Raw genomic sequence first — 25,079 nt, 5'->3', positions numbered from 1 at the left:
CAGTGAAGAGAGACGGCTCAAATGTGCCGCCATCTCGTGGTCCCTAACACAATATATTTAATGTCTGAAATAATGTGGGTTCTAGTCGATTTTCTTGAGTTTACGGGACGAAAAACCCGAGTTTCCGGGAGGAAAAACCCTCTTGCCCGTGCCAGAGATCGACTAACTCGGGAACCGGTCGAAAAAAGGCTTAGAAAAATTTCCTCTTGTCGCCGACTAGACTCGAAACCAAGTCTTCCTTCGTGCGGCCAAGCGCCGTGGTATGCAAACGCCACATCCACTGAGCTACACAGGCTCTTTCCACATTATTATATATGAAAAATATTTCATGACTGTAGTCATGAAATATTTTTCATATACAGGTAAAAGTGTAGTTCGTCCTTAGCTTGTGGACACCAGTGTAATATCACTGACCTGTCGTTGGCTAGCTATTTTATGACTGGCTAAGGGTGGAAACTAGCCGCCCTCTATTATTTCAAGAAAAAAAAAGTAAAGCTAAATAGCTTCATTTATTCCCTTGGGGAAATAAAAGGCATTAGCAGATTTATTTATTTAAGTGCTATCAAGGAAGAGGTGGATTTGTATAAACTGTCGGCAAAAACTATAGAAAGGATTTGAGGTCAGTGAAAGACTGTTGATATTGAGGAGGATAAGTGAAGATGAAAGAGGACACTCCTGCATTAGTATGGAAGTCTGAACAAAGGATGAAACCAGCGACACAGTTAAAAGGGGTAACTGAGTTGACAGTTTTACAGTGGCTTGCTTATTATATCATTTACATTGACCGAAATTCTTCAATTCTTACATGACTGAAGGAAACATAAACTATGCAACCAAAAATAGCCCAGTTATAGGAGGAATAGATTAATTTTTGGATATCATGACTCTTGACAAATAGCAAGTACTCATAAAAGAGTTTATGACTACTAACTTATGATTCCAACCAATGAAGACCGATCAAGGTGGAGCGGGAAGTGTATCTTTCTTTGTTTCCCGAGAAAGGGCTCTGGATTCAAACGTCACTGTGATATAGATGTTTATGAATGCCTTTAGGTGTTGGATGAATTTCCTCATCCACTGTGGCACGACCATCCAACTTATTGGAGGATTAAGGCGGCTTGGGAAAAAAGATTAAATGTTTGGTCGTTTCTAGAACAGGGTTTGGGGGCTAACTACCTCCATGTTCATCCATGGTACTAATCTACAATAGGTTTACAACCTTTCGTGAGTGGGATGCACATAAAAAAAAAGTCGATATTTAATTGGATGTTACTATGAGCAAACTGCAACTAAAATAACCACATGATATATATAACATTTTAAAAATCATATCCATTTTAATGCTACAGTTGTTAGCATTTAATGGATACAAGCATTTCCATTTTGTGGTGGTAGAAACACAATTATTTTTTCTATAGAGCATTTTACACCGAACTATACACATTTTATGTCTATTATTCACGCTGGGAATAGGACTCCAGCAGAAAATTATGGTTAATTGGGAATAGTGTGAAGTTAATTGGGTAAATAAAATCACTAAATCTGTTTTCAGCAAGTATCCAAGGTGAGTCCTGCTACTAATGTTTCATATAGCTTGCATGAAAACGCTTTATTGCATTTTTTGTACACTGAAACTACCACAGGAGAAGAATATGTAGTAAAAATGGCAAATTCATGCGAGACTCGTTTATTTTATACTGTATTAATTGCGTGGCAATCGACGTGTAAACGTGTTCAAATACGCTATACTGAAAGTAATAAACTTTTTGTTTTAAATATCAGTTAAAAGTCACGTAACATATTAATTGATATCTAAAGAAATCGTGACCATTAGAAGTCCCTCTTGCAGCTGCTGCCCCCACAACCCAATTAGGAAGGGTGGGCCTTGAAGATGGATGGATTGATGGATCTAAAGAAATCTTTCATGGAATCTGTTTTCTTTTGTTTGCTTATAGAGAGAGAAGATAAGGTAGATAATAGACTGACCTTCTAAAAGTTTTATGAGGAAAAAAAATAAGAAGGAAAGCTGTTAAGAATGAAATTTTTTCTGTTAAATCATGTTGTTAAGAAAAAAAGCAATAATGTTATGGATGCGAATTCGTGTTTTAAAAACGATGAGAACATCGTTTCAGAACGTAACGGATCACAGTTAGAATATCAAATTTTTGCAACATATTTACCCAAATTTCACAAGAAATATCACATATGCTTATATATCGATTGGATCGATCATAAGATAAAGAGTTAAATTATCGTCAAGGTCTTCCTAAATCTTAACATCTAAAGATATTTAAATATCTATAATATCTAAACACGATTTTGATATATAAAATAATATTAATTAAATAGTGAGATTTATACAGCTTCAACGAAATAATGAGTTTAAATTTCTTCGCTTTAATGCGTTTACATTTCTTTTCTTCCAAATGTCTTAAGAAAATATGGGGAAATTTGCATGAATAACAATGGTCAATTCTATTACACTTCTGTACTTTCAACAATTTTAAAATAAACAATATTTTTTTGCAAAAGAGAATATAAATAAATATACTTGGAATGTCAGATAAATAGATCTATAATTGATTATAAGCATTGCTAATCAGAAACTAGCTACCTATCTGAGAGATGTACAGATGAAGTGAAATTTTTTCAAATCATTCACTTAGTAGTCTCTAACATAGAAATACTAGCAAAATGGAGAAAGGAAATAAATAAGAAAATAAAAAGAAATAGAAATAGGTATACAAAGTATGTCTATTGCAAGAAGAAACCTTTAGAATGCTGTATCAATCACGATTAACATGCTACCTAAAAAGAAGCCCAAATCAGTGAAGATATCTAAGAAGAAGAAGAATGGAAAACTTTAATAAAGATAATCCATTCAGCAGTCCTTGGAAAGAAAAATAAAATATTAAAAAGAAAACATTAAAAATTTGGAACTCAGATATAGAAAATGCAATAAAAATGGTAAAAATCACTCCTTCAAAAACATACGAAGGAAACAGAAGAAATATACAAAAACAAAAGAAATATAGCTAAACCCATAGTACAGAAAGCTCACCAAGACGCTTCAGAGAGATTTATTAATAAAAACAGAAGACACACATGGAAGGCAAGATATAGCCTACAAAATATTAAGGCAATTAAACAACGAAGAAAGAGCTACCGCTCAAATCAACATAATACAAGAGAAACAATGGATAGAACATTATAAGAATTTATGGTATGACCAATTTAATAACAGAAGATAATAAGGAAGAAATCAGTACTGATATAGAACCAATAAAATTTGAAAAACTATAAGAATCAATAAAGGTATTGAAAATCAACTGGATTAGATGACATAAATACAGAGCTTTGGAAATATGGTGCAGAATATTTACATCATGGATTTTTAAAATTAATAAATAACTGTTGGAGGAAATGTGTGGTTCCATCAGATTGGTTAAAAGCTAAGGTTATATCTATATTTAAGATAGCACATAGAGATGATTATGAAAAATACAACGGAAAACAGTAAAACAGTAAATGCTGAATAAAAAATAGAATTTAGACTTAGAAATATTGTAAACAAAATGGTTTCAGACGTGGACGATCATGTACGAGGGTGGTCTGAAACGTTATCGGCCCAACAATGAAAAAACGAATTTATAATTTCAAACTTATTTTATTTTTCAACATAATCTCCCTTAAGACTAATACATTTATTGCAGCAATGCTCCAGCGCCATTATCCTGTCCCTGTAGTGGTTCTCACAATGTTCCAACAATTCATAGTGCAGATCCCTTAATTTTCCCATTGCCAAAACACCTTTGTGGGCAGGTGCATTGTCCAGATAAAGGATGATTTTTTTTTCTTCTGCAAGCCGGGTCTTTTCTCAGGAATGGTTTTGTCTAGTCTGGTTAAAAGATCGGAATAATATTCCCCGGTTATTGTTTTACCCTTTTCAGGATAATTAATAAACAAAATGCCTTTAGCATCCCAAAACACCGATGCCATGACCTTTCCTGCTGATGGAACCGACTTTTTCTTCTTTGGCGCTGAACAACCGACTTCTGTCCACTGTTTTGACTGTTGTTTGGATTCTGGTGTGTCATAATGAATTCAAGTCTCATCCATAGTAATAAATCAACGAACAAAATCAGTTTTATTCTTGTTAAAACGCTCCAAGCTGTTCAGAGATTTTCGTGCGAGTGCCTTTTTAATCTGCTGTGAGCAAGCGCGGCACCCATCTTGCGCAAAGCTTTTTCATTTGCAATTCTTCATGCAAAATATATCCTACACGTTCGTTTGAAATGCCTATAGTCTCAGCAATTTCAAGCACTTTGACTCGCCAGTCATCCAATATCATATCGTGCACTTGATCAATGATTTTTGTTGTTGTTACACTTTTTGGACGTCCTTCACGTGGATCATCTTCAAGGCTGGTACAGCCACGTTTAAACTCGACAGTCCATTTCTTAATTTTCGAAAACGAAGGAGAAGAGTGCCCATAAACTTTTATGAACTTCGAATGAATTTCTTTTGGGTTAAACCTTCTTTTACAAAGAATTTTATAATCGCAATATACTCAATTTTATACATTTCAAGGGATACAGACAACAGTTTTATTTCAGACAGCTATAAAACAAACTACTTGATTAAATGACTTGCAATTTCACATGGATGCTTATGACAGATGTACCAACTTAGAAAAGAAAAATCTTGCCGATAGTTCTGCCGCCTATGGTCGAGACCGAGAACTTTTCAGACCACCCTCGTATATGCAGATGATCCGATTATGATACAAGACAATGGAGATGACCTTCAAAATTCAGTTTATGAATGAAAGAAAATAAGCCAAGCCAACAATAGAGTTTAAAAATTTCACAAAAGAAAACAAAAGTCATGGCATTTAAAGGTCGAGAACATGTTAGATCAAAAATAGCTACAGAAAATAAAATACTATAACAGATGACAGTTTAATTATTTAGTCTGCATAATTAAATATCTAAAAATAAAGTTTAGATGAAAAAATAAAGAAATGTCAGAAACTCTGTGGAACAAATAAAAAGACACTGAATTAAAAAAAATACGAGAAATCCAACAAAAATTTTATAAAGTAATGGCCACTTCCATTCTGTTACATGGTTTAGAAACATAGACCGTTAAAAAGAAAGATGAAAGTAAAATACAAGCTGCAGAGATGAGATTTTTTAGAGCAATTAAAGGATGCACAAAATTAGACCATATAAGAAATGAAGACATCAGAAAAGAACTAGATATTTACGACGTAAATGAAAGGAATATAGAGAGAAATGGAAAGATATCGGCTACCAAAACAGGTGGATAGATATAGACCAAAGGAAAAGACACACACACAGAGAAAGACCAGCTGCAAGATGGAAAGACCAGTGAAACCGGAACAAGCAAATGTCTAATCCTTGAAGAGAACCGGAAGAAGAGATTTCTTCGCAACATTTAGAGATACATGTCATGAATCTCGCGAAATAAAAATTGGGAATCAAGTCCACAAAAGCGAAGTTAATATGAACGAATGCTTAAGTATACAAATGCATTCAAATTTCGCCTAATCCCATCTTTTGGTTATCCTACTATGTTTAATAGCTTATCAAGGGCAAGCAATTTGGCTTTTTTGAAACCTGATACTGCTTGTGATAGGACGGTTAATCCTATCTGCATTGTCTGCATATCTGTAAATTTCTTGTGTTCTTCTGGATGGTTTGCCTGTTTCGCAGAATAAAACACCCGAGTTTCTGAGAGGAAAAACCTTTCCGCCTCTGTATGAAACCAGCAAGCACATGCCCAAGACGGAATTCAAACCCACGGCTATTCAACAAAAGGCATCATCCATACCCACTGATCCAGAGAGGTCGAAATTCGCCTAATGCATTCAAGTTTAAATTTAAGCATTTAGTTATTTTTCATATTAGTATCACAAAAAAGTTTCATCATTGCATTAATCTACAGATTAATATTAATCTTTCGATTAGTATAGCTTCCGTGAATAAGGAAATAAAGGGTTTAAATTTATTTCCGCAAAATTTAGGGATACGTTTTATGAATCTGGCGAAATGCAAGTTGGGAAACAAGCCCACATAAACAGCCTTCCTTGCTCCGATTATATTATACTACATTAGGTTTCAAATGCATTATGCTTCATATTTATCCATTAAATCTCCTATTAATAGCATGACCATTTTTTTATTTTTAGCCTCCTTTTTCAGGAAAAAGATTTATTGCATTCTCCGCAAGCTCCTTGCCCAACATAAAAGAAAATTAATCTACATCTGATCCTCAATAGAGACTCTGCAAGAAAGTATGATTAATCCATTGAATAACAATGCCACTGAATCTGCTAATTAGGAAGCCTAGCGCACATAATTATCTGAAATCGCTTCGAATAAAACATAAACATTATTCTCAACTGTAATTTAGAATTTGTTAGAATCCCTGGACAGGTTTTGGGAGGAGCAAAGGAATAAGAATCCTCCATATGCTTTCGAAGTTTCAAAAATATATTACTGCATTTTATTCTTTGATTAATACTTTGTGAATTGGAATTCTCCTCAATTTCTGCTGAGAAAAACAAACAAGAAAATCGATTATCACTGAAAAATGAGTTGGAGTCGTGTTAATATGAAAGAAGCGCGTATTTAATAAATAACCGTAACAATTGTTTTTGTGAGTGTTTTTAAACAAAAACATTTCGATAATAATTTTGAAAGAAAAATAAAATTAAGAAAAAAATCTGAATTTATCTTCGGTACTAATTATTGTCTGTTCACGAATTTTCTTTTCACAAAAAAGAAAATGCATAAACCGTAATTAAATATCTTCGATAACCACAAGAACTTTATGTGTAGCATAGTAGTTACACATAATTGTAAGATTTTACAATACAAGTATTTGAAACTGCACTAGATACCCAAAAGAATGAAAAATCACCTGGACTGAATGGTATAACAGCAGAGACTTAAACACGAAGAAAAAGAACTTTAGAAACAACTACTACTAAATATCTTCAATACAACTCTAGCTACATCCAAGATTACGTCATAATGGAAAGAAGACCTAATAATATCAGTACTCCAAAAGGCAATCTATATAACCAAGAAAATTACAGAGGAAACACACTACTTCCTACCATGCTAAAAATGTATAACAGAATGCTTCTAAAACGAAATGAAACAAATATAGCATCTCTTCTGTTCAAAACATGAGGTTTCTTGAAATCCAGAAAGAAACACCGTTGAACACATCGACTTCCTTAGAAGGCTACTAAAGGAGCAAGAGACAAAAGGACTTCCTTTAATCTTAAACTTCACAGATTTCTCAAAAACCATCGATTCAATCAATAAACAAAAGATGTTAAAATTTCTCATTTATTTTAGCATATCCTTAAAAACGATTGAAGCAGTAGGAAAACTATACCGAAATCACCATGCAAGAGTAACTGTTAATAGAAAGATCCCTGCGATCTTTCTTATTCCCAGTGGAGTTATTCAGAAAAACTCTTTGGAAACACATCTTTTTAATGATATTGACTGTTTTCAGGCTCAAAGAAAATATGGCCAAAATAACTCTTGACGATTCGCAGGATAAACCCACATAAGCAGTCTCTGTTGTGCAGATAATGTTGTGCTAATCGTATAATATTCAGACTTCCAAAATTACTTAAATAATTTAGGTAAAAATGCAGCATCGACTAGGTTGGCAGTGAACAGCAGTAAAACTAAAATCATAGAATCAGTAAAGAAGGAAATATATAGCTAACTAACCACACTCTTGAAGAAATAAATTATTTTCAGTACCCCAGTTATTACATCGATACATCGAAACTGATATGGCGAAAAAGAAGGCACAAATTCTTCAATTCCAAAAAATCCTAAATAATATCTAAAATCCAATCTGATCACCATGAACACAAAAATTCGTCTGTACAAAACCATCAGTCAAGCCACATTTACGTATAATTTGTGGACATGGAACATCACTACTCAACGAGCAGAATACCATCAATAGCTTTGGGAGAACATGCCTTCGAACAATATTAGGATATGGATATACATGGCAAGATCACATTCCTAATACTGTCATTCTTGAAGAAAGCCAACAAAAACTTTAATACAAACAATTCAAAAAGGTAAGTTGAGGTGATTGGGATACCATCTTGGGCATCCACCCTCACTTACGTTCAGGGCTCTTGCTCTCTACAGACCAACTAATGGAAACAGAGGAAGAGGACCAAGAAAACAGTTTAGCAATACATAAGTAAAATTCTTGTTGAAGAAATGCCTCATGGCCCATTTACCATTTGGCACGTAATAGAGAAACCTGGCTCATCTTCATTTAATATGCATTCATTATATCCATGAAGTGTTCTTATGTGTACATTTCTGTACACATTTCCCTAATCATACTTGAATAAATGATGCTCATATTAGTAATATGTCACCGTACTCAGTAACACATCCTAACGTAACTTACTGTTATAGTTTCGAAAAAAAAACTATTTGTGACTGTTTGTTTATAAAGGTACTCCAGTGAACATGTTGCCTTTCATTTATTGAAGGGGTCAGTTTTACTATAATGTCTGAGAGCCAAATTCTATCAAACTTCTTCTTCTTCTGCAGCTTGTCCCACTTAAGTGGGGTCGCTGTTTTTGATGAGTCTCCTCCACATTCTCCTGTCTTGGGCTGTAACCATATCCAAGTTCTTCATCCTCAAGTCCTCTTCCACCAGCTCCCCCCATCTCTTCTTTGGCAACCCGCGCTTTCTCCTTCCCTGCACATTCATCTGCATGACTTTTCTTCCAACATATTCGTCCTCCCTCCTCGTCACATGACCAAACCATCTCAACGTTGCCTCATGTATCTTCACTCCTCAGTTCGTGACTTTCACCGTTCCCTTTACACGGTCATTTCTCAGACGATCTTTTCCGGTCACACCGAACATCCACTTAAGCATTCTCATCGCCGCTACCTCCATCCTGCTGATGTTATTTTTTCTCAGAGCCACAGTTTCCATAGCTAGTCTCACTACTGTCCTATAGATTTTGCCTTTCAGATTGATCGGCACCCTCTTATCGCATAGCACTCCAGCCATCTCTTTCCAGTTCCTCTATCCTCGCTTGTATCCTGCATCCTATTCCTTCTCAGCCTCTCCATCCCCTTCTACTTTTGAACTTAAGTATCTAAAGTCCCTAACCTCCTTGATGACGTCTCCTTCCAGCTCCCGATCTGTCTCGTGGCCGTCGTCCACTTTGCAACACATATACTCTGTCTTACTTCTGCTCAGTCTCATACCTCTCTTCCAGTACTTTCCTCCATCTTTCCAGTTTAGCTGCTACTTCTCTTGAATCTGCCCACAACAAGATATCATCTACATACATCATTGTCCAAGGAGCGTCTTCTCTCACCTCATCCGTCAACAATTCCATCACAAATATTAAACAGGAACGGACTTAATGCTGACCCTTGATGCAAGTCAACTGTCACTTGAAAACTTCCTGTCTGTCCCAGGCAGGTCCAAACTCTTGTCTTCACATTTATGTACATTTCCTGCACCAACCTGACATATTTCTCCGCTACCTCTTCTCCCTCAAACACCTCCAGACTTCTTGACTTGGCACTCTATCGCACGCTTTCTCCAGATCAATAAACATCAGATGCAACTCCCGTTGTTTTTCCTCTCGAAACGTTTCCACCATCTGTCGTAACCCAAAGATAGCATCTGTCGTTGGTCGACCAGGCATGAAGCCAAATTGCTCCTTTGCAATCTCGACCTCCTTCCTCAATCTTACATCAAGAACCCTTTCTAGGATTTTCATTGTGTGGGACATCAAATTTATTCCTCTGTAATTCTTACAGTCTTGTGCATCCCCTTTACTCTTGTAGATGGGAACAAGAGTACCTTCCCTCCATTCCTCGGGTATATTTTCCTGTTGGCAAACTTTCATGAACAGGTCCCACAGCAGGTCAATTCCTTCTTCCCCCCAGTGCCTTCCATGCCTCCAATGGGATGGTGTCAGGGCCTACCGATTTTCCATTCTTCATCCTCTTCATGGCTCCTTCACTTCCACTCTACTGATGTTCTGTACCATCCCCCTCAGTAGGCTGTCCATCTTCTCTGTGAGTCCTCGCATTCTCCTCATTCAAAAGTCCTTCAAAGTATATTCTCCATCTGTTTCTTATATCGACATCCCTCCATAATACCCTTCCTCCAGAGTCTTTGATCTGCCTCACACGTAAGATGTCCTTTGATGCCTCATTTCTACATTTTTCTAGTCGGTAAATGCCTATGTTTCTAATAGATCATAAAGAGCTTGATATGCCATGGTCTTCGACTTCGCCATAACTCTCTTGGTTTCTTGTTTTCTCTCTCCCTGTGTACGCCTCTCTGTCCTCTTCCACTCTGAACTCATCCCACTTCTGCTTTGCCTTCCTCTTAGCCGTCACTGTTTCATATGCATTATTATTCCATCACCAACCCTCCTTCTGCTCTCTAATCTTTGCAGATGTCTTACCAAGCAGCCGATTGCACAGCTCAGAATTGCTTTTGAATTATGTCTACACCAATCTTGTACACTTTCTAGTCCATCCGAAATCCTCTCCAACACCCTCGCCCTAAAACGATTTCTCACACTCTCTTCTTTTAAGCGACACAACTTTATTGTCTTCATCCCGTGGCTTCCAAATCTTCGATCTTATTTCAAAGTCTGCACACAGCAGCTAGTGTTGCTGCGCCACTTAATCTGTTGGGATTACCTCACATTTTGTCACTTTCTTAAGATGTTTTTTTTAGTCAAAATGTAGTCAATTGGTGAACTGTTGTTACCACTTCTAAATGTTATCAAACGTTCTTCCCTCTTGCGGAAAAACGAGTTCACAATTGCCACATCAAACGCCACTGCAAAGTCCACAATCCTCTCTCTTTCCTGGTTCATCATTCCCACTCCATGGCCGCCATGCACCCTTTCACAGTCCATATTCTGTCTTCCGATGTGTCCGTTCAAGTCTCCTCCGACAATTACCATCTTGTTTTTTTTTCCAGTTCCCTCATTTCTTCATCCAAGCACGTTCCAGAACTCATCTTTCTCCACTGCTGTACTGCCAACTTGAGGGGTGTATACACATAAGACGACCACTTGCTCTTCTACAAGTCCCAGTTTCATTCGCATGATCCTGTCGTTCCTCCTACCCACTTCCAGTGCTTTGCTCTTCATTCTGCCATACACCACAATTCCGAAACCATTTCTTCCCTCTTTATTTGCTCCAGAGTAGAACGGTTCATACCCATCTCCCAGTTCCTTCACCTTTTACCCCTTCCACCTTGTCTCGTGCACACATAAAATGTCCAACTTCCTCATCATGTCGGCCACCTCTCTTACCTTCCAGTCATGCTTCCAACATTCAATGTTCCCGTTCGCTTCTTTATCCGCATCCACTCTTGATGCGGTAGCCCTCGTCCACTTCTCGCAACTGTAGGGCGATGTCGCTGCGCGTCGCCTAAGGGGTATGCCCTAGCCCTTGTTTCACTTTTAAAACAGCTTCTTCCATTATCACAGAGGGTGCAATAAATGTGACTCAAACATATTACATTATTATTATTATTAAGAGAGACCTCTAGAGAGTGAGCGACTCATCGAAGGAGGCCACATACTGCACGCACCAGCTATCATACTTATTCTTCAATTCATTCACACGCTTCCACACATAGCATCCAATGGCAATCCATTCCAATCATGCACCACTCTATGAGAAAAAAAATCTAGCCCTCAACCCCTTCTTAGCGGTATTCATTCTCAGCTCCCTCTTGTCTCCCTTCACCACCCTCCATAAAATGAAAAATTCCATCAACTGAAATCATGTATGATCCTTTCAGAAGCTTATAGGTCTCAATCATATCACCCCCCCTCTTTTTCTCCTGTTTGCTAGTCTACCAATTCGCAATATGTCTTCATAATCAGAATTCTGCAATCCTGATATAATTTTAACACTCTCCTTTGCACTCTCTCTCCACTGTATCAGAATCACAACAGAAACCCAAGAGACCAGACGTGCGCACAATAGTCCAGGTGAAGTCTTACCAAGGCCTTGTAAAGAGGCAAAATGATATCCTTATCTTTACATACGAACGTTTGTTTCAGCATTGCAATTATCTTTTGAGTTGCAATATTTGCTACATGGCCCGTGAACTTCAACTTCCTATCTACTAACACTCCAAGATTCCTAGTTTGAGCAGTTTCTTCTGGCATAATCCCACCAATGTATCAGTGGGATTGGATATCTAATCAAGCCAAAGTGCATGACTTTAAATTAACTGACATTGAACTGACCCATTCTCCCCTGCCCAGAATTCCAGCCTATTCAAATCATTCTGCGAATACTGCATATCGGCAGCATTCCTGTTTACCCTACCTATCTTTACATCATCAACAAATAGCTGTATGTCGCCTGTCAAATCCTTTCCAATGTCATTAATGTACAGATTGAATAACAGTGGAACAAGGACTGATTCCTGTGGTACAACACTGGTTACCTTAAATCTTGCAGACTCACCCCCCCCCCAAGTATAGCACTTTGATATCGACCAGTCAGCCATTTCGCTTATCCACGCTAATATTTGATAATCCAAACCCAATTCTCCAATTTATGCAATAGCCTTCCATGATGTATTCTGTCAAAAGCCCTAGCAAAATCTAAAAGTATCATAATGTATCCATTCCCCTTGTCTAGTTCAATGGTAAAATTATTACAGAATGTGAGCAAGTTGCTAAAACACGGTCTTCCCTTAGTAAACCCATGCTGGTCATTGCTAAGCACAGATTTACTGTCAACCTATTTCTGAATGAAAGCCCTAACCAATTTTTCCAAAATCTTCACCACCACTACTGATATGTTGATTGGTCGTAGTTGGATACATCGGTCTTTGCACCAACCTTGTGCAATGTGATTACCATACATTCTTTCCACTCCTGTGGAATCTTCCCTGTGCTGAGACTCAAATTTTATAAGCCCTGTCAAAGAAATAGTTAGTTCAGCTGAACACTCTTTTAGCACCCGTGCTGATATCCAATTAGCCCCTATTGCTGAATTCTTATTCAGTTTGTGCAACAGCTCTACTGCCTCATCTTTATACGCCTGAGTTTCTTCATTCAGTGAAGAGGTAACAGTGAACTCAATGTTGCAGACACCAGCTTGATAGTTTTTAACAAAATGAGCACGCATTAGTTGAACAACCTCTTCTACATCTATCACCCTCATACCATTTGCATTCAGTAGAGTTTTTCTTTCGTGTTCATTCTTTCTTTTACTTGCAGAGCCATTTGATATACTTCCCATCGAGCAACTGATACCATTGCACTGAACTCAGTATACTCCTCAATTGGTCATAATTTCCTGTTTTGTAGTTTAGCATGCAACATTTTCTGAATGGAACATTCATAAATTTAGCCAATTTCCAAGTGAGTACCGCATAATCGCAGTAGCCAACTGGAGGCAGAATAATTACGTCTTTAACTGAAACACTCTGACACTATAATAAAATCTAACACTTTCTGACCTCGAGTTCCTTCTGTCACATACGGCTTGAAGAAGTATTAGAGAGAAAATTAAACTATGTTTATTAATTGTTGTTTAAAAGATACTTATACTATGAGAGATTTCTTCAATTAAAACGAAAAAACACAAGGGATAGGTAATAGGTAATTATTACCTATCTATTTATTTAAGGTCCTATTTATATATGGACTTAAATAAATATTATTACTTATCCGTTGCGTTTTTTCTGTTATGCATATTAAAACTCGAGGCACACGCAAGTTATGGGCTGTGTGGAGTGATGTAACTGTTAAGTCTTCAATTATACTGTCATTAAATTCAAGCATATTTGCATCGGAATTGTTGTTGGTGAAAAAATTATATTTTTATTTATAGAAACCCCACAGTTCCATAATTGTTGATTTAATGTTAATTTCATTAAAATTTGATAATATATAAAGGAAGTACAGAATATCAGCTTATCTGGATTTAAACCAGAAATTACTTGAATAATGTGTCCCATTTCTCTATATAAGCTCCAAGTCTCAAAAATAAATCTATAAACAGTAAGAGAATACTCGAGTTACGTTTTATTTATTGCCTAATATTTCGTTAGGCAATAAATAAAATCGTTAAATTTTCATGATTAGTAGATTTCGATGTGAGTATTGGTCTTATGTTTGCATCGCAAAGAGTCTCCAGGATACCGTGAATATTGATGAAAATCCTTATTATATAGTACTGAAATTTATTTAGAGTTAACTCTTGTCTGTAGAGTTGTGTCTGTGCTCAAAGTGTTATTCAAAAATTGTTCAAACGTGTAGAAAAGCACACGTGTTGGCAGTTTTTAATATTAACTACTGAAAACACAACACTAAGAACAAAAGAAATATGATAATTCATTAAGATATTCTGCTGGATTTGAAGCTAGAATCCTAGGAGGACAAACAATTGTGACGGAACACAACTCACGCCCTAACAATCAATTAATTTGTGGAAGCGATCTATTGGCAAGTCAGCACCTTCCAGGGCTTGGTGGTCTTAAAATGACCAGCTCCCAACATTTTGATAAAATAATGCAATCATACTTGTTGAGATTTCGATAATGCTTCACTGTCGATGATGAACGCAAATATTGTCTAGCGAGAAGTGCAATTGCTTCCGCGTAATACACCACAGTTTTCTTCCATTTAACCTTACACATGTCCATGCGCTTATCTTATTGAAACTAATTACTAGAGTAATAGATAAAACAAGTAACGTATAGGAGATTTACTCATAGATTTAATATATAATAATAATAACGTTTACATGTTTCGTAGATCCTGTTTAAGGTATGATATGATCGTATTACCTCCGAGGATTCCTCAGACGTCCTTAAAAAGAGAGCCAAACCATTTTTTGTGTTCCTATCAACGAAATGTTTTTGTAAGTCTATAGTACATTCGTACCATTGATTTTACATACTCTGAAAACTCTACTGTAGAGACGAAACGTAGAATTTTTTTCAAGCCACATCAAGCCTCTAATAAGCGGGAAGATGGTCTTACATCGGGAGATGAAATTCATTTCCCACTTATAAAATTATAACCATCTACTGTATGCCACAGGGAGGGGATTCGAGCTCACAATCAGTTGCTTGAAGAAGGTATAAGCTAACTACTCGGCCTATCAGGTTCGGAAAATTTTGTGAATTTTGAGGAAACGTGCATTGAGACTGTATTTTATTTTTTATTTTTTTTTTTACTTTCTTTTATACTCAATGTCGCCCAGGTGTTCTTTTTCACTATCTCAAACCTGCCCGAAGTAATCTTCACCGCAGGTAAATGGAACCTCGTATACCTCAGGATGTTGTGTTTCAAAAGGAACACTGTTTTGGAGCATGCACAAAATTCTATAGAGCATGAACATTTTAAAAATTAACTTGTTTTTGATATTGTGCTATATATCTTGAAACTCGAACCAGGGCTTATGAGTCGCTCATACGTTTATGCAACAGTTGTCAGATCTCCATCATGTCAATAACCATCTAAAGATATTGTGCAACAATGAAATTTTCCTGTTTCACGTTTGATGTGTAAAATAACACGTGTGACTAATATACGCTGTTTTTATGCTTTTCAAAACAACTGCTGTTAGAACTGTTCAGATAGTATGTATATCCGTTTGCCTTCCTCATGAAGCTGTTAGTTGAAAAACAGCGAAACACATAGAACCTTGTTTATTACTATATTAAATCTATGAGTCAATTCCGCATGTATAATATGCTATTGGCAAGTCAGAATTAGCAGACCAATGCGTTAGACATATCTTAACACAGCATTAAATAGAAGACGACTATGGTACTACACAAAAGTAAACATTAAATTAACATAGATAGCATAATTTCCATGTATTAATTTTCATGTTAGAGCATTTATTTATTCGATTTTTTAGGTAAACGACGGAATTTAAAGCGGGTTAAGTAACTGCTGTTGGCATGCTTACTGGGTGTCATCACTACATTTCAAGGTTACAAATCTAAGATATTCGTATTTAGAAAACATAAAATAAAATAAGAGAGAAAGAAAATACCACGCAGATAATATAGTATCTGCGACGATTTTACTGGAATATATCTCCATTTTCACTCTCTCTCTCTGACTGTTTTATCCATTAAAATTGCAACAGTTACAGAAATAAATAAGAAACTGAAAGGGACCGTGGTGTAACATACAGCGGCATCAATAGAGACAAAAATAACATAGATAAACATGAGTTTTATTCATAAATCTATTTCAAAACAGATACGTGTGCTATAAAGACAAATTAAAGAATAACGGAAGTCAAGCTAAATAAAAGCACCTTAACAAAAAGTGTATTATATGCACTAGAAGAAGGAAGAGAAGCTGATAGTATAGAACTTTATAAACAACAAAACATGTAAGAAGATGGCCATGAATAATGGCCAGCCTGGCTGGCCTATCCGCTCCCCAACCAAAAGGCTGCGGGCTCGAATCCGGCCGTGGACATGGATGTTTGTGATTGTCTGTGGAAATACCAGTGGTGGTGGTCGGCGATAGATGGCGTTGGTGTAGTTGCGGTCAGCTCCCTCGATGAGCCCTTGGGCTCCATGGCGGTGACAAATAATAATAATAATATAGGAATATAGGGAGAGGAGAGCATTTTGAAATCTTAAAGAAATAAAGTTTCTTTAAGATAAGTGTTCCATTCAGAAATAAAGTTGTTCTATAAACATAATCATACAAATTTACCTGGTCACCAAATGGATGGAAATCAACTTGGATTATTTTATTATTTTCATTAAAACATGGCCTGCATATATTCCATTGTTATAGTTTGTGAGACACCTCCCTGCTAACTCTAGTGTAGTGCTGAAGTGGCTTGTAAAAGTTTCATGTTTGGTCCCTAGATTAAGCTTTTCCGATTATATATCCCTTATCCCACTCACAGTACTACTGTACGATAGGTTTACAACTTTTCATAGCTGATACTCACATTAAAAACATATAGAGGATGTAAAACATGCTAACATTTTCTTACTAAGATAAAATTAAGACTTCCTAAATGGTTAAAGCAACAAAAATATGACGGTATCCATTATAACACCAGATAATTAAATCATACAGATACAATAGCTACAGAGGCACAGATAGCAAAAAGTGAAATACAAGAACAGAGACAATATTAAATACAGAAGCGAACAGTCTAGAGCTATTGTTAAATATAAACACGAAATGACGAAATTAAAGAAATAATCGAAATAAAAATAGAAACATGCTATAAATATTTAATAAAATATTAGAAGGGAAATAGAATACAAAAGAATAATATTTTATTAGAAGTAAGAAAAGATAGACAATCACGAAACAAATTAGTTTATAATGAGTCCCAATACAGATAAAATGTTGAAGCATTTAAATTAAAACGTATCAGGAAAGCAGTATGGACTTAACAAAATTTACAAAAAAAAAAAAAAAAAAAAAATCTAGGAAACAGATAAAGGAAAGAATAATGCTGTCACAATCGGAGAATTAGAAATTAGTTTAAAAGAAACGAAAAGAAAAAAAATGGAAAGTCGAAAGGAGAACGAAACTTAAAACTGAAGGTGGTTATATAAATATGCAAGAATATGAGGTAGAAACGACTCATTATTTTTTGATAGAATTATATTTAACGAAAACTCACCAAAAGAATGAAAAGAGCAATACTAGTAATTCCTAATTATATAAAGTAATAAAGACTATCCAAAATTATAACGGTATAAGCATTTTAAATTCCCGTTACAAAATATATACAGTAGAATATTAAATAATAAACTTACAACAATTTCAGAAGATTTTATTCTAGAATCACATAACGGTTTTACAAAATGACGTTCATATACAGATCCAGCTTTCTGTCTAAAATTAATTAAAAAAAGAGTATGATTTCGAAAAAGCATTCGATAAGGTATAAAGAAACATTTTATTTAAAGTATCACAAGAAAGACAAATACCAAATAACTTTATAATGCTATTATATACATATATAAGAATAGTGGAACATGTTATCATCACGAAAACAAATAAACAGACGTGTCATCTTTTGCGAACACTATTTAATATATATTTAAATGAAATAATAATAAAATGGAACAACATAAAGAACCATTTAACTATCTCTAATGCGAATTTAAAGTCAGAAGTAAAGTTCAAAAGGGGAAAAATGAACATCTCAGAAATCGAATGGAAAAATTGAAATTTAAATATATATTAAATAGTGTAAGTAAAAAAACAGTATTTATTACTATTTAACTAGAAGTAAAACAGTAATAAAAAAAATTTTTTTTACTTATTTGCAATGCATGATTTCATATAAAGATGATAGGGAAAAAATACAAAACGAAAATTAAAAAATGAAAGAAGACGAAATATCAAAATGACAAAAATATTTAAAAATAAGAAGAGTAATAAATTGCTTAAGCCGAAACCTGGCGCAGAAATAGACTAATCTAAAAACTTATTAACTGTACCAATACCACTTTGAGAGTGAAAATTTGACATTACAGCAAAATGATAAACAAAGAATTAAAGCTAAATTTTATAAGAAAATTAGAAAGTACATAAATAATATTGTAAATTTTATTATTGTAAAGAATTAAAGCGACAGAAGAAATAGAGAGGAAAAAAATAAGGAAATATAAAAAGAAAAAAAAATAGACAGAACATATTAAAAATGCAGACAGTTTAAACAAGTACTTCATTATAAACCTCCGATCAAAAATGCTAAGGAAACTAAGTGGCATTTCTGAATTTAAAGCAAACAAAACAGATCTAATTATTGAATGGAATGATGCCCATGATGATTTCTCCACCATCGCGCATATTCTAAATATTATGCAGTTAAAATTTATTGAAACTCCAATATTATCTTCCACCATACAATGAGGGCCATTTCGAAAGTTCTGGACAACGCTCATGAAATATGGATAACAGACAAAATATGGTTCAACAGATGAAATATGGATAAGAGATTTTGAATCTAAACTGAAAAGTTGGTCTTAGAATGGAAATATCCAACCTCTCCTCCACAAAACGGCATCAACAATCGAAAGGTAAGTTTGAGGACGAATAATGGCTTACAATAACAATGAAGTGAGCGACAGGCAAGTTATCTATAGAATCAAGTGTGAGGGAAGCATATACAGAAAGTTTCTGCAAGATATTTTGTGCTCGATAATTCTTAGGAAAACTGTGCATGTTCGCGGCCGAAGTCCTCATTCTGCATAAAAAGAAGCACTCATATTTCACGTCTAATATCTGATCTTATGTAAAAAGTATGAAATGGCAAGTGTTTTTACACCCACCTCGTACAGCTCTGACACTAGATCTCTCCCCCTTCGCCTCAGGCTTCGATCTATTTCTGAAGTTGAAAGAACAACTCGGTGGGAAACGCCCCAGCACTTGAGCTTTCTACTATCAAGCAGATCCACATAAAAAGAACTTATTCAAACGCTGTAAAGACAGACTGGAAATTATACTGAAGTTTGTAAATGCATTTTGTTGAATAAATAATTGGTTTTATAACTGGAATACAGCACTTTGAAACGACTCTCATATACAGAAAAGAATTATAAAAGAAATTTCATATAAGCGAGCTGGCATAGCTCAGTCAGTTTCAACGATACCCTTTGGTTAGAATGTGTGTGATTCTCGTATAGGACGCGAAGAACTTTTAATCCGGTGGTCTTTTCAACTGAAGATGTTAGCTGGTCTCATACGGAGGTAGCAGGGTTTTCTTAGGTAATTCAAGTTTACTATCCCGCAAACTTGCCAGAAGTGTACATGAAAATGACACCCAAAACACACTGTGCAGATAAGAATAACCCTATCAGAGCATTAACTAAGTTTCAATGAAGTCAAGTTACCTGCCCGTTGTCCTGTTACATGTTAGGCTCAATGACCTAACATGCAACAGGAGAATGGAATCTAACACTGAATTTAAATTGTCATTTTTTTCCAATCTGCGTAAACCAAAATGTTTGGACTTTGAATTCAACGATGAGAACTGTCATACTCTTTTGCTTGCATTTTGATCGAGAACAATTGCTACCTCCCCCGACAAAAAAAAAAAAAAAAAAAAAAAAAAAAAAAAACAGCAGCATAGAATAATTTCAAATCTATTACTACCAAATCTTAGCAGTCTGTTAAAAGTGATATTAGAGGACGTATTACAGATGTACTTCGCGGTTTATATGTCTGTATCACGTCTTAACATCAGATCATTCACATTTCAATTTCTTTCCTCCTAGCGAGGGCTTTTTCAGCGGGAAATATGGCGAACGATATTTATAAGGAATAACAGTATTTAAACAAGTGCTCAGTATACTTTCATTTTGCTGGTTCATTAATGAATAAAACCGGTGATGTCAGTTAAAAATTGACAGGTTTTAGTAAGCGAATTCACATATAGGTATGCTCCACGTTCTTTTGAATCGCACATTTCACTTTGATTTATTGAAAACATGATGATGATGATCTGAATTCAGCTAGTTATAATTAATCAAATGTATCTACTTTCTTCAAGAGAAAATCATAATCTTGAATCCTCGCAGTTCGGATGTAACTACCGTTTTTCTCGAAACATTACTTCTTTTATAAGCCTGTGAACATCGAATGCTGCTTACAGGCATATGAAAGAAGTAATGTTGCAATTGCTATTCATTCTCCCACTAAAATCTGTGGAGGAAAGTTCGTCTTTATTGAAAACAACAAAGCACTGAATTCACAAAAAGTTGCATTTAAATAATACAATTTAACTGTTATTCTTATGGGGAAAACTTTAGGATACTCTTAAGACTAATTTCAAATATGCTGGAAACGAAAACAAAACTTTAAACTCGTGACAGATACTGCGCACGAAAGACTCATTCTGAATGGAACTCTTTCACACAAATGAAATTATCTCATTTTGAACCTGTAGTACGAAAGTATTCAGTGCTAACTGCTAAAAGAACTTTAAAGAGTTTCTTATGGTTAATTTTACTTACCTTTATAACTAAATACTGAATGTTTTATTATTTGCAATATCAGTGCAAACAAAGACAGTTCATTTCCTTCTTTTTAATAAGCAAAATTCTAAACACAGGAATGTTTTTTTTTCCTGTTGTATATTTTTATTTAAAATTATTTTGAATTTTTCTAAAATACACTGTGCTAAAGATTTGATAATCTGAAATATAAAATCTACAGAAAACATCAGTTTTTTTGTTTTTAATCTGTTCTGGGCATGTACGAGTCAATCATTGTCGGATAAGCAAAATATGAAAATCCACACCTGCTTCCATGCACAAAAATTTGAATCTCAAGTAAATTCTTCTAGAGTTTCTCTCTCACTATAGTGTTAATGTGTTTTATTGGCTGTTGTGGAAATTTCACATGGAACCACTGTTATTTCATAGCAATTTTATATTGAGATATCTGTAACTTTATCCGTCGTGAGAACTAAATCTGGTTATTTGTGTTTCAATACACAGTAAAGCTATGCATCTTTTTACTTGACAAAATACTTAGTACTGTGTAAACTGATTCCGCTATTCTTGTTCCGCAGAGGATCCCTTGATCATCATTATTATTATTATTTGACACCTCCAGGGAGTCTAAAGACTCATCGAGGGAGAGTGTGCCAACAGCATCGAACGATTGGCCCCCCCCTCCAACTACTAACCGCGCTCAAAGTTACTTAACTGAGCCTTTAGTAGCAGAGGCTCTACCAATCGACCAACCTTTGCTAGCAATCCATCCACCATCCTCCATCAATCATCCTCCAACATCAATCATCCTCCATCCACCTTTGGAAGCAAGCCATGGAGGGATTCGGGGAAACTCAGGTGGTAGTTCGTGATGCTTCCGAAGAAAACATGTGAGAGAGACTTGCATCGTAGCCTTCTTACCATACTACCATCTTCTAGTATTTCTTCTTCCATTTGTGAATCAATTACCGACTTCCTCTTTCTGATTGTTCAGTGAAGGTCATGGTCGATGGTTTCCTTTAATCAGATTTTTTCAGTCAATATTGGTGTTCTCCAGGACTCTGTGCTTTCACCTACACTCCTCCTCTACATCAATGATTCTCTCTCTGATATCCAGTTCTATTCATAACTTTGTTGATGACTTTATGCTGCACTCCTTTGTTTCATTTTCAAAATCTTGTAATGCTCAGGAAATTCACGCTTCAAGATCTTTTTTGGCTGATGCCTTAAACAATGGTCTCCTTGCCACTGTCAAGGAGACCATTGCTTAAGGTGAGGGTAACCTACTGAATTTTAATCCCTCCAAGACGCAATCATATCTTATTCCCAGGAAGAAAGATCATGCGTCACTCTTCCTCACGTTTGGCAATATTCTGTTTGCCAACCAGGATCGTTTTTCTCTTCTTGAGTTAACTCTCACATCTAACCTATCCAGGCATGAGCACAACAGGTCCATAACTTCGTCAGCCTCCAGAAAAGATTGGCATTTTTTTTTTTGGTTCCAAACAGTAATTCTCTCCTGTTTGACTCCTGATTTTACAGAGTTCAAATCCGCCCGACCAGAGATTAGTTGATTTAGATTTAAGGCAGAAGCAACTCAGACCAAAGCCAGGGTGTTATGTCAGTTAATTGAATGTGCGTTCTAATGGCCGGTTTGCCTGCTTTGCGGGACGAAAAATCCTTCCACATCCATACAAGACCGGCTAACTCATTTTCAGTTGAAAAGCCCTGAAAAAGGTTCATCGCATCCAAACTTTAGAATACTGCTCCCACATATTGGGATAGTGCACCTAATATCTCCTTTGAAATGCTTGATTGTATTTAGAAGCGAACAGCTCGCTTAATTGGCGACTCTCCTTCCCTTCTGTCGCTTTCCTACAGACGCTCTGTTGCTACATTATGTCCTTTCTGCAGGCATTTCCATGAGCGCTGCTCCACTGATCTAGTCACTACCATCCCTCAACTTTCCTCTAATCATGCACGAACAGGAGCAGCTACTAGTAAACACGCTTATACAGTTTAACTCCAAGCTCATCGAACCAAATTCTCATCCTCCACTTTCATTCCGTACACCTTGGCTCCTTGGGACAGTCTTTCCCCATACTGTTTTCCCACAATGATTATTATCCCCAGGTCTTCAAAATACACATAAATGAATTCCTTTCTTCTTTCTAGTCGCTCGCCGCACACACGACACTCTCGTGTCTACTATCTCCTCTTCAAGTGACAAACTCTTCCCATTCTATACGAGATTCCAACAGAAAGCCAAATGTTGTGTCGTGTTTGCGATTCTGCTAAGAAGGCGCTTGAAGGAGAGGGAAAGATAAAAAAAGTTAATGGAACTGTTTGCCATATTGCCGTAGATGGGCTCTAGAGACCAAATATTTCAAGTTCTTTCGGCCTTCAAGAAACAGGATAGTGTTCTCGCAAAAGCGATGAATTAATTTCCCACTTCAAGATATCCAAAAACATCCATACTTGCAGTGGGATTCAAATACACAGAAATATTGATTGGGGAGCAGAAATGGTGTTCAATCGGCTAATCAGTCTAGTGCCAGTGACTAAAAGCAGTGAGTTCCAGTAATCTACACAAAATGCATTATGATCTGAAGAGGAAACCTTTGTTTATTAGGCCTAAATTTCCTATGTTTCCTCATACAGCTGATATGCATCGTGAATAGTGGAAAAAAAGCAAGCATGCCATAATGAAAGTGTACAGAAACAAAGAAAATCGTCATTCTTTATATTTACTTTTAATTAAAAACTAAATATATTTTTTAAAAAGATAACGATAAAAGATGACATTAATAACTCAAAAATTATTTAAAAAAATAATGTCATGAGCCTCCATAGCTCAGTCGATAATGATGATACTCTTCGAAGATCTGAGTTAAAATAACACACAAAGAACTTTTATAAGGGCTATTCAACTGAAGGCGAGTTAGCTTCCGAAAATTCTGTTGTAAATGGACCTGACAGACATAGCCGAATATGCAGAAAGGATTACAGGTTTATCGTGCATGAATTTAGGTCTCTTGAAGTCAAGTTACTTGGTGGTGAGAGGCAATGGAGACTAACTATTGTGTGTGGGGGAAGGGGAGAAATATGATTGCATAAATGCCAATATCAAGGAGTAATCAATATAAAAATAATAATAAAACATCATCAAAATAATAATATATATGTGAATTGTAAAACTACTTACTAAATTAACTTTTGTACTTAATTTTATTTTATCGTTTTTATTCTTTCACTATTCTGTTATTAAAAACGGTATTCTAGTTTTGTTTCGACAAATATGTAAAATGGAGGTCACCGAGGATTCTATTCCCTAAACAGTAATTATTTCTTAAACTAATGAACATGTAGCTGAATTAAATAGTAAAAGAGTTGGCTAATTACAAATAAAAAAATTAGTTGTCATGGTTACAAGGGCACTCACGGACTACGCACTTCCACGTCCTTCAGCATCTCCATCACAATACATTCAATCGATGCCCCTTGCATCTGGCAGGTTTCATCAGTAACAACAGAAGGAGGCAGTGACGTTTGAATTATATAAGAATCTTCTTGGGAATTAGTTAAAGGAGTTGTCGGACGGCCAGGTTCTGAAATCATAATTTATACAAAAAAAAATTAGAAACAAACCACTGAAAATACCAGCCATTGTTAAGTAATTAACAGGCATCAAATATTTATCATCTCTATTACAAGACAAAAAATACACACGAACAGAATTTTTCCATTACGCACGCACGCGTACACACACACACACACACACACAGGAGAAAGAAAGACGAAAATGCGCTATCGTAATATGTGAACATTGTGTGTCCATGTCGCGCAAGAGGACGGTGGCGTGCGGAGTGTCCATACTGGGTATTACATTGTAACAAGTATAGCTATTATAGAAAGGACGCTGCATTTTCTCTACTTTAGGGATGGTGGGAGATATCGCCAAGTGTATTTAATGTGACCTAGTTAAATAATCAGTTGGTAAAAAAGCTGTCTGGGATATGCGA

The 25,079-nt window shown here is 35.7% G+C and overlaps 1 protein-coding gene across 1 annotated transcript in view; it reads right to left on the bottom strand.

Moving 5' to 3' along the window:
* LOC150106422 (uncharacterized) overlaps positions 1 to 25,079 on the bottom strand; it is a 766,385-nt gene that overhangs the window by 664,310 nt on the left and 76,996 nt on the right. Inside the window, exons 8-9 of the mRNA XM_090392993.1 lie at positions 24,500 to 24,665; positions 17,869 to 17,947 (exon numbers count right to left, since the gene is read on the bottom strand). Of these exons, the coding sequence (XP_090249119.1) occupies positions 17,869 to 17,947; positions 24,500 to 24,665 (245 nt within the window). The remainder of the gene's footprint in view (positions 1 to 17,868; positions 17,948 to 24,499; positions 24,666 to 25,079) is intronic.

Source organism: Typopeltis vanoorti, chromosome 5 (assembly GCF_054136105.1).
Source record: "Typopeltis vanoorti isolate ZY-2024b chromosome 5, IOZ_Tvanoo_1.0, whole genome shotgun sequence".
NCBI lineage: Eukaryota > Metazoa > Arthropoda > Arachnida > Uropygi > Thelyphonidae > Typopeltis > Typopeltis vanoorti.
Note: the sequence above shows the minus strand (reverse complement) of the source record. Positions and strands in the feature narration are given on the sequence as shown.